Source organism: Crassostrea angulata, chromosome 1, assembly GCF_025612915.1.
Source record: "Crassostrea angulata isolate pt1a10 chromosome 1, ASM2561291v2, whole genome shotgun sequence".
In the NCBI taxonomy this organism is placed as follows: Eukaryota; Metazoa; Mollusca; class Bivalvia; order Ostreida; family Ostreidae; genus Magallana; species Magallana angulata.
Window position 1 is genome coordinate 4,335,022 of NC_069111.1, and position 11,149 is coordinate 4,346,170.

At 32.8% G+C, this 11,149-nt stretch overlaps 1 protein-coding gene across 3 annotated transcripts; it reads left to right on the plus strand.

Annotated features, from left to right (window-relative positions):
- The first annotated feature begins 636 nt into the window (after positions 1 to 636).
- On the plus strand, positions 637 to 11,149 carry LOC128174327 (uncharacterized). 3 transcript variants are annotated; one of them, XM_052839909.1, is made up of 7 exons: positions 637 to 813; positions 4,339 to 4,481; positions 5,159 to 5,275; positions 9,843 to 9,956; positions 10,078 to 10,439; positions 10,554 to 10,721; positions 10,804 to 11,149. In XM_052839909.1, the coding sequence occupies exons 1-7, from the start codon at positions 683 to 685 to the stop codon at positions 10,972 to 10,974; spliced, it is 1,206 nt and encodes a 401-aa protein (XP_052695869.1). In that variant the 5' UTR covers positions 637 to 682; the 3' UTR covers positions 10,975 to 11,149. The 3 variants fall into 3 exon arrangements, with proteins under 3 accessions (XP_052695869.1, XP_052695863.1, XP_052695872.1); XM_052839903.1 differs by lacking the exon at positions 637 to 813 and adding an exon at positions 3,560 to 3,738; XM_052839912.1 differs by lacking the exon at positions 637 to 813 and adding an exon at positions 3,672 to 3,794.

Sequence of the window (11,149 nt, forward strand, 5' to 3'; positions counted from 1 at the left end):
TGGATAAATCAACATAAGTTACAATACAAATATTAGTTTGCCCAAGTATATGTTAAAACGTAAGTATTTTAGTATCTAGATCTTTTCGTGGGAATTAGTTTGTATTCTCAAATGGTGTTTTTGTTGTTTTAAACATAACACTACACAAATATAATCACATGTGCTGTTAATTTACAACTTGTCATTAAAAAATAATAATGATAAACGATATTTTATTTCCCTACAAATGACAGTATTGTGAATGTGAAGAAGCCGAGCCGAATGTCGCTGAGAGAAAGTGTTTAAATCTTAAAATGCTCTAATTGACCGACCAAGTAAATGGAAATCCAATATAGCATGTACCTGTAGATATAAGCTCAAACCTATGTTCAGTTAAAATGTCGAGCATTAACACTGTCAATGTTAATACAGTCATGTATATAAACTTATTCGTAAATTATCATCATTTTATAAATACTATCGAGTTATATTTTTTTGTGCAGCTTTCTAGTCTTATTATCGAGAAGACTCCACTTATCTTGAGATAAGTGGAGAGTACCAGGTCAAACCATACACTTGTTGACATAACTCAAAATCCGACCTGCAAAATTAAAATCGGTGTTCAGATTGCCTTTCCATTGCCGAGTTTGTTTACAAAACACGACAAGACACGCCCCCAAACTAATCCACGCCACTATCAACAATGACCCTCAACGACGTCGAGTTCGGGGCTGAAGTAAGGAGGAAATATTTCCATTTTGAGGAGGGATTCACGTTCATTAACCATGGATCATTCGGGGTAGTCCCTACTTCAATCAGGGAAAAGAGAAAACAGTAAGAAAGTCGTGTATAGTATGTTGTCAGCAGTACAATTGTAATGCTGTCAAAAGGTAAGACTATGTGTACTTATGTAGATAGAGGTGAAAGTCGATTGCCGACAGATGACGACACATGTTTTACAGCGACAGCTGTGTGACTGGATACCATTCTTCATGTTTTAGATAACGTTTTGATTGATTTTATAAATGTATACCTGTCATAATCGTCTAGTTCTGATAAGTTGTATGTCAATATTTCGAACAAGTTTCTTTTTGTGTTTATGTACATGTATATTATCATTTAATCACAAAATCACTTTTTAAAACTGATAATAAACCAAAATCAGATTTTTAAATCACTTTAGAATTATTTGCATGAACATAAAAGTGTTAGGACACAACTACGCTTTTAACTCCATGGTCTTCAGCTCATTGTGTGCTGACATTTTAAGCTTTTGGATTTTTTGTTCTTAGTTAAATTCCTATTTTTGTGTTTTATATACGTATTGCTGTGCTTTGTTTCCCTTCAGATGTTGGTGCTTGTAAATAATTTATTTATTGTATTTAACGATCTTTTCACAAATAAAAATGTTTTATTCAGCATCTTTTTAATTCTCTCTTACATGTATGTTGAGTATATTATGTTCGTTAATTCTCTCTTACATGTATGTTGAGTATATTATGTTCGTTTATTCTCTCTTACATGTATGTTGAGTATATTATGTTCGTTAATTCTCTCTTACATGTATGTTGAGTATATTATGTTCGTTAATTCTCTCTTACATGTATGTTGAGTATATTATGTTCGTTTATTCTCTCTTACATGTATGTTGAGTATATTATGTTCGTTAATTCTCTCTTACATGTATGTTGAGTATATTATGTTCGTTTATTCTCTCTTACATGTATGTTGAGTATATAATGTTCGTTAATTCTCTCTTACATGTATGTTGAGTATATTATGTTCGTTAATTCTCTCTTACATGTATGTTGAGTATATTATGTTCGTTAATTCTCTCTTACATGTATGTTGAGTATATTATGTTCGTTAATTCTCTCTTACATGTATGTTGAGTATATTATGTTCGTTAATTCTCTCTTACATGTATGTTGAGTATATTATGTTCGTTAATTCTCTCTTACATGTATGTTGAGTATATTATGTTCGTTAATTCTCTCTTACATGTATGTTGAGTATATTATGTTCGTTAATTCTCTCTTACATGTATGTTGAGTATATTATGTTCGTTAATTCTCTCTTACATGTATGTTGAGTATATTATGTTCGTTAATTCTCTCTTACATGTATGTTGAGTATATTATGTTCGTTAATTCTCTCTTACATGTATGTTGAGTATATTATGTTCGTTAATTCTCTCTTACATGTATGTTGAGTATATTATGTTCGTTAATTCTCTCTTACATGTATGTTGAGTATATTATGTTCGTTAATTCTCTCTTACATGCATGTTGAGTATATTATGTTCGTTAATTCTCTCTTACATGCATGTTGAGTATATTATGTTCGTTTATTCTCTCTTACATGTATGTTGAGTATATTATGTTCGTTAATTCTCTCTTACATGTATGTTGAGTATATTATGTTCGTTAATTCTCTCTTACATGTATGTTGAGTATATTATGTTCGAGAGAGTATTCAGTACATGTACATGATAATAGAAGAGCAAAATGTACATTGTATACAAAATCGAACTTGTATTTAGAAAATTTAACCAAGACGTATAATGATTTGCACTGTATTTCAACAACTGTCTCTAAAAGATCTAAACTGGCATTTGGTTTCGTTTTGCCGTATATCGTATCAACTTTATGGCTTATAGATATTTGGATAGATCCTTCTGTTTGAGTGGTTGATATTACAGTGTAACACGTGATACTTACAAGTATGTTCAATCCTGGATAATTTTGGTGTATATTATTTGAAGCAATTTCCAAGATTTGAAGACTAATGTGAAATTTCAAACAGACTTTACAAATTTATTACAAAAGCATACACTTTTGTGCTCTAGTATCAAATATCGTAGGATAGTGATTGTAGGATAGTGATTGCAAACCAACACAGTTGCTGGGGAAAGGTTTTAGTTAACTCATAAAAGATGAGAAATGCTGGATAAATCAACATAAGTTACAATACAAATATTAGTTTGCCCAAGTATATGTTAAAACGTAAGTATTTTAGTATCTAGATCTTTTCGTGGGAATTAGTTTGTATTCTCAAATGGTGTTTTTGTTGTTTTAAACATAACACTACACAAATATAATCACATGTGCTGTTAATTTACAACTTGTCATTAAAAAATAATAATGATAAACGATATTTTATTTCCCTACAAATGACAGTATTGTGAATGTGAAGAAGCCGAGCCGAATGTCGCTGAGAGAAAGTGTTTAAATCTTAAAATGCTCTAATTGACCGACCAAGTAAATGGAAATCCAATATAGCATGTACCTGTAGATATAAGCTCAAACCTATGTTCAGTTAAAATGTCGAGCATTAACACTGTCAATGTTAATACAGTCATGTATATAAACTTATTCGTAAATTATCATCATTTTATAAATACTATCGAGTTATATTTTTTTGTGCAGCTTTCTAGTCTTATTATCGAGAAGACTCCACTTATCTTGAGATAAGTGGAGAGTACCAGGTCAAACCATACACTTGTTGACATAACTCAAAATCCGACCTGCAAAATTAAAATCGGTGTTCAGATTGCCTTTCCATTGCCGAGTTTGTTTACAAAACACGACAAGACACGCCCCCAAACTAATCCACGCCACTATCAACAATGACCCTCAACGACGTCGAGTTCGGGGCTGAAGTAAGGAGGAAATATTTCCATTTTGAGGAGGGATTCACGTTCATTAACCATGGATCATTCGGGGTAGTCCCTACTTCAATCAGGGAGAAGAGAAAACAGTAAGAAAGTCGTGTATAGTATGTCGTCAGCAGTACAATTGTAATGCTGTCAAAAGGTAAGACTATGTGTACTTATGTAGATAGAGGTGAAAGTCGATTGCCGACAGATGACGACACATGTTTTACAGCGACAGCTGTGTGACTGGATACCATTCTTCATGTTTTAGATAACGTTTTGATTGATTTTATAAATGTATACCTGTCATAATCGTCTGGTTCTGATAAGTTGTATGTTTTAGAAGGCCCTCGAGATTTTGATTCACAGAATGAAGAAGGTTTTAAAATGAAATTATACAATAGTTTATCAAATGTGACTCATTTCTTTCTATGAAAAACAGTTCATTATACAGGTAAAAATACAGGTAAAACAGTTCATTATACAGGTAAAAATTAAATTTAGAAACATTAACATCATCCTACCTTACTATGCATTGTGATATTTCATATTATCTATTCAATGGAAAATATGTTTTCTAATAGCAAGCTCTTGACTTTGAATTTGTTGTCAATAATATACAAATCAGCAGACTATTTACCTCGTTATTAAGCCACCCAGCACAACATTTCTTACAATTAAAAGTTGTTAATTTTTTTGTTTAGATTACTCGATGTTGTGAATGATAATCCGGATGTATTTTACCGACAAGCGTGGAAACCGCTCATGTCCACAGCGATCCAAGCTGCTGCCGAGTTTCTGGGGGCGGATCCAAATAATGTGGTCCTGGTACAGAATGCCACAACAGGTAAAAAAGTCGGCATCACTAACATAAACCTAATGAAAATTGGAATACACGGCACGTCTTTGTAAATTAACTTCATTGTAATGTAACTTTCATATCTTTATAAAGTGTAATTTTAAGTAACATGCCTAAGTTACAAAGAGTAACAATCAATTGTCTGGTAAATGTACATTTCGTTCATTTATGCTCTTTTCACATGAATGATAAAAAAATTATTATTTACTATAATATTCTAATAAGAATGAATAGTTATTTCTCTAAAGCAACAAATAAAAACAGCTTTTAATAAATTTAAATAAGGTCAATGTCTGAGCTTGATTCGGTAGAACGTGTGTCAGGAACTGGTAGTCAGTATAATGAACAAACACTTTTTCGGTTACTCAATATTGAAGACAAGGAAATTCTTAATATTGTGGGCAAATTTATAAATGATAATATGCTATAGTAATCCTTTTTAAGTGAAATGTTGTTGGAATTAACATTGTCATATGCCTTAATTATCATACTTTGATAATTTTTACACTATTCTTTGGCATGTCTTTCTCTTGTAATTATCATAATATGTCATATACTTGTCTGTTCTGGACTCTGAATTAGAAATAAACGATCTGTATCTGTATCTGGTATCGAATACGTAACGTTGTAATTACATGTAACTGTATGTCTTTGCTATGATGTAGGTATAAACAGTGTCCTGAAAGCGTTCCCGTGGAAAAAGGACGACGAGATTTTAGCCACAACACATACGTACAGAGCCGTAGAGAATGCATGTAGGAAGTCTGCAGAGTTTTATAAAGGTTTATACATTATTGATGTACACATAGAGTCTCTCTGTCATATCTTAATTATTCACAAAACTTACAATACTTTCAACGTATTTGTCTGCGTTATTGAAGTTATGCATTGTACTAATTATGTTATTAGCAAAATCCTACAGGTACTAAAATGACGTCATTGTTCATTATGACGTCATTAATGTGCGCTAAACATGGAATACTCGTTCAAGCGTTACAATATGATGTTTTATGAGTAGTTTTTGTTAAAATTAGACATTTTCACATGCGACAACCACTTTTATAGTTTACGTGCCGGCTCATGATTTCATCATTTAAAAAAATGATATCTTACTGACGTCAATGACGTTTTTATCTACTGTTATCGACGTCACCAACGCTATCGACGCTTAGTGGGAAGCTGATTAGTAGAATGCATTTAAAATTGATAAGTTACTATTCTGTTAGCCCTAAAGTAGTCTGATCAATTTAAATAGCGCGTAGAATTATAACGGTAGAACATATATTGTCTCCTGTAATATTTTCTCACGAACTGTATTCAACGAAATCAAATCTAAGGGCTGATGAAAACAATTGTACTTTCTCAAGAAGAATAATATAGTTTTATATTTTGTTATTTTAATTTTTTTTTCTATAATGCATGTTTGTGATGTACATGCACATGTCACATTGTAGGAACATAAGTGTACAGTTTTAGGTAGTGATGTTTGTCGAAGCGAGAGAACAAATAGCGCTGCGAACAGTATTTTGATCGTACAATGTACATTGTAGACGGAAAATACGTAAATAACTAATATCTGGAGGGACAGTATCGCGATTTTTACACGGTTGTTTAAAACTAGAATAAGTTAATCTCTATGCTCGTCATTTCAATCATAAAATCTTAAAATATCTCTTCGGAAAATATTTTTATTGGATGATAACAGTGAAACATTCAATAAGAAATCGAATCAAAATTTCTAGAGAAGAGTTTCTCATTTCTTTCACAAAACATGTTGTTTCTTGTTTTGAAAATATTTCCCCAATACGATATCTTTCAGATAAAAAACTACATGTATGAAGGAAGCAATGCATTCTTTGAATTTGAAGGGGTTTTTTTTGGGGGGGGGGGGTTGTTTTTTGTTTTTTACAATGCCTCGATATTTCTCAATATTTCTCACTGCACGCGTAGCTCTTATAAGTATTAACGGGTAGGTCTGATTTGCAGATGAACATCTGTATGCGTAGCTTCGAACATTACAATGAGCTATAAACACTGTGCTGGATAATTATGCCAGTGCCAAGGTGGCATTTTTGCACCCGTCTAAGCTGCATATATCAAAAAATTCAAATATGCCATATGATAGACCATTGCTTGAAGTGTTAACAACCACCTTTGTTATCAACGTAGCTCACCTGTCAGGTGAGATATTTGCCTTTCAAAAATAAATTCCTACAGGAAAATAATTTTTCCATTGGAAAACAATATTCCTACAGGAAATTTGAAATTTCCTATCGGAATACAAGAATACAGGAATTTCGATTCTGACAGGATTTGATAAAATCTGATGGGAGATATTAGTTTCCTACAGGGAAACTGGCTTTCTGAATCAAATTCTCACAGGAAATATTATTCTCCTACAGGAAATATAATTCCTCTAGGTTTTTTTTTAGAAAATCCTATAAGATTGTCAATATTTCCTGTAGGAGAATCATTTCTCCTATGGGAATTATCATTTTCCTATGGGATATTAATTTTTAAAGGTAAATATCTCACCTGTCAGGTGAAACACACTAAAAACAAAAGTGGTTATATACTTTCTAGACAATGGTCTATCATTTTGTATGTAAGAATTTTTCCGAAACTGCCTCTTAAGCGGGTGCAAAAATGCCACCTTGGCACTGACATAATTATCCGGCACATTGTTTATAATATTTTTGTTGACTGAAATTACGTTTTGTAAGACTCGTTTTTTTAAAAGAGGCTAAAAAAACAATTAAGAAAAAAATCGGACACAAATGTATACAAAAAAACAAAGCCCATTAATTTGTAAAATGTTATTTCCCGCGCTTGCGCGGGATGTCATCTAGTTATCTATACTACTATTATATAAATAGTGCCTGTTTGGGAGAGTAACAGTTGAAATTGACACCCCGAGGAAACCATTGTCAACCGTCGCGAAGCGGAGGTTGACAATGGTTTTCGAGGGGTGTCAATTTCAACTGTTACCCTCCCAAACAGGCACTATTTATTTTATTATTAATACTAAATGTCTTAATTTTATAGATTTTTTACTGCTTTTATATAGAAATGACGTGAATTCCGCGGCGAACCGTATAAATACTTGAATCCAAATACTTGTACTAGAACTCCGCTTTTAAATCTCATTAATCCAAAACCTATATAGTTGTTTTCAAAATAGCACTCGTGTGCATATGGCAGCTATACAAAAGGATGTGCAATGTCGATTAAAAAACTATTAATTACAAAAAACTGCAGAAAAAATATTTGTTTTCATCATTGAAATTTCTTGAAGTGATGAGGTCATTCATACAATGGCCATTCTATTGAGTTAACTTACCATTACAAACCAATGCTTAATTATAGAACTACGCGTACAGTAAAATTATATGCTTAAAATTGCGTTACGCGTACAGTATGAAATAATGACAAGTCATGATATTCTGAGGATTTTTTCTACTTTTATTTGCAATGATATCAAATTATCATATTATTCACTTAAAGTATATATATACCTCCACATGTCCCCTATTCAGTCTTTATATATTAATGATTTGTTTCGTACAAAATAATCATTTTAATTTTGGAATGTGACCTTGGATATTGATTGTCAAAAAGTTCATTGAAAATCATGTTGCAAAAGGAATACAACTGTTTGTACTTGTGCCAGTTTATTACCATAACGTATCGAATTGTTAAGGAAGTTTTGGGTTTTTTTTACATCCATTTATCAATTCGTTTGATTAAAATCTTCGACTGTTCGCCGAGCTATCTCTTCTATTTGTTTATTTGCTTCGACAAACAGCGCTCCCCATTACTGTACACCTCCGTTCCTACACTGTGCATGTTGTATATTAGTTTTTATAGAAGGAATCGTAAAATCATTGGATCGGTATATAAAGTTCCTTCCGTGATTTTGTCTTAAAGTTTTTGACTTAATCTTTATATGACACTTTAAACGTTTAGATAAAGTTCCTTCCATGATCTTGTCTTAAAATATTCGACTTCATCTTTATCAGACAATTTAAACATTTAAATTAAGTTTCTTCCGTGATCTTGTCTTAAACTTTTTGACTTCATCTCTATCGGACACTTTAAATATTTTGTTCAGACATCATTCATTTAAAGAAACTGAGAGAGAGAGAGAGAGAGAGAGAGAGAGAGAGAGAGAGAGAGAGAGAGATTTCATTTGTAATTCACTAATGTGTTATCGTTTAAAGTAATGCACATTGTAATAGAATCCAACAAAGCAGTTTCAGTCCACGTACTATACCTGTCAATCAAATCACCCCGCGAGCTGCACCACGCGCTCTTTCCGTGATAAAGTTTTTCAAGTCCGAAGAAAATAGAAATATGTTTGACAATAATGTATTTTATAGTGTTTTTAATGTATAATATGATTCTTACACACACTATGTGTGAAAGTTAATTTTCTTTTTACATACTACGTGTTTAAGCAGAAAACTACACGTGTAAAATCCCCCTCTCTCTCTCTCTCTCTCTCTCTCTCTCTCTCTCTCTCTCTCTCTCTCTCTCTCTCTGAGTGTAGATTTGGGTGCGAACAATATTGTGAAACATGAACGGATCCAATTTGTTTTTAACATTTTTCAAGTCCAGTCCAATCTTTTTCATCCAATGATATCTTTTTAATTGAGATTGCTTATCAAACTTTCAGAGAGTCTAAGACCCCCCTCCCCCTTTTCCCCTACCTTCTTCGAGTTCATTGTTCATGCATTTAAAATTAAGACTTGTTATCAGAAATAGTATGAAAGCTTTTGCTTCCTGTACTTACAATGTAAGTGAATAACCAATGGAAGACGTAAAGTACTTGTATTTACATGTGACTGACTCACTACACCTTCAAATAGTGTCTCAAATCAACAGAAATTTTCTTGATTAGAAAAGATGCAATGTGGCATAATGCATCAGAAGTATATACATGTAAGTCATATAGGCGAAAATATATACAATTTTGTATTTAAACACTTATAATTTCAAAAGTTCAATGAAACTGAAATGAAACTTGTTATCTGCGGTTCACAAGCCCGAAACTCATGCACAGATACCGGTATGTTTTAAAACACAGGTAGACTTACTTCTCCCGTAGATATGCACGGCGTTGCGTTTAAAATTTCGACGTCTTGCTAAAAATGGAACAGTTTTCAACATTAATTTCATGATATATATGTTTAAGTCATATATATAAGTTATATGCCATTGGATTTGATAAATTCAAGGCTTTTTAAAATGTTTGTTGTTGTGCATATTTGAAACACGGCAAACTTCGGCCAATAACGTCCCTTGTTCTTTATATATAAATATAAATATTTATCAATATCATAAATTCAGGAGGACACATACATCAGTTTGAGATAGGCTTTCCCATCAAGAATGAAGAGGAAATTGTCAGAAACATGGCGTCAGCTTTAGATGAGCACCCAAATGTTAGAATGGCCGTGCTTGGTAATTATATAATTTTGTTCTTTGAGTCTGTACCATTTATACATGACAATGCTTTATAAGAATATTTGTGCCAGATTTAAAGCAATGTGTGTATAGTTAAGGCAGTTATTTAATGTTTAAGACCACATAACCAGTCCATCGGCTTTGCTGCTACCAATAAAGAAAATGATAGAGGAGTGCCGAAAGCGCGGGGTTCTGGTTTTGATTGACGGCGCCCATGCTCCAGGGCAAGCAGAGATAAATCTAGAGGAACTCTGCCCTGATTTTTACACAGGGAATTTCCATAAGTGGGTGTATACCCCGAGAGGAAGCGCTATTCTCTGGGTCCACAAGGATCACCAGGGTTGGTGCACTCCCCTCGTGACGTCACATATGTACAATAAAGGGTTCCAGTTGGAATATGGACAACAGGGTACCCGTGACGACACTCCATATTTCTTGATTCCAGATGCAATCCAGTTTTACAAGGATATGGGTGGAATGGTTGGTAATGCATGATTTCAAAGCTGGATTAGGATTGATTTTGTATTCTTAATAATAGCGGTATTGATTATGTGGAATACACAAATTTAATATAAATATCAACCTATTAATCAGGATAAAATAGTGAAGTATACAAAGAAACTCCTGGACGACGCTTGCAGGATGATGGCGGAGAGGCTACAAACAGAACTACCTCAGATTCCTCAATCAATGGAAGCCGCAGGAATGAGACTTGTTTTGTTACCAGATTTTGATAAGTTCGAACGTTACACAAAGACATGGGTTTGTAGATTTTATTTTTCAAATTTGTGAAAATTTATATTTGTAGAAACCATCTTTCATTTTTTTTCAAATCTTATTTCAGGAAGGTTCCGAAAATCTGTATAACGACATCATGAATATACACAAAATCAACTGTGCTGTGTACCCAATCCAAGGGGAACTCTTCTTGAGACTTTCAGCTAACATTTACAACGAAATGGATGATTATGTTAAATTAGCGGACCTCTTAGTTCAGCTGTTGAAAAAAGTTTGATGATGCATGGATTTTAAGAGGATTTTATTAAGTATCTATATTTATGATATAAAAACCAATTAAAAGTTAAATCTCCAACAATAAAACAAATTAGAACTTGAAATCAATAACGTTTACGATGTTCATTCAATGCGTACTGTAACATTCAAAGAATAAATACATTTCAAGAAAACAA

Bases quoted from the DNA above. Each gene is read 5' to 3' on its own strand.
- LOC128174327 (XM_052839909.1), top strand. From the start codon at position 683: ATGACCCTCAACGACGTCGAGTTCGGGGCTGAAGTAAGGAGGAAATAT. The intron at 10,440-10,553 runs GTTGGTAATGCA...CCTATTAATCAG, and splicing joins ACAAGGATATGGGTGGAATG to GATAAAATAGTGAAGTATAC. The intron at 10,722-10,803 runs GTTTGTAGATTT...ATCTTATTTCAG, and splicing joins AACGTTACACAAAGACATGG to GAAGGTTCCGAAAATCTGTA.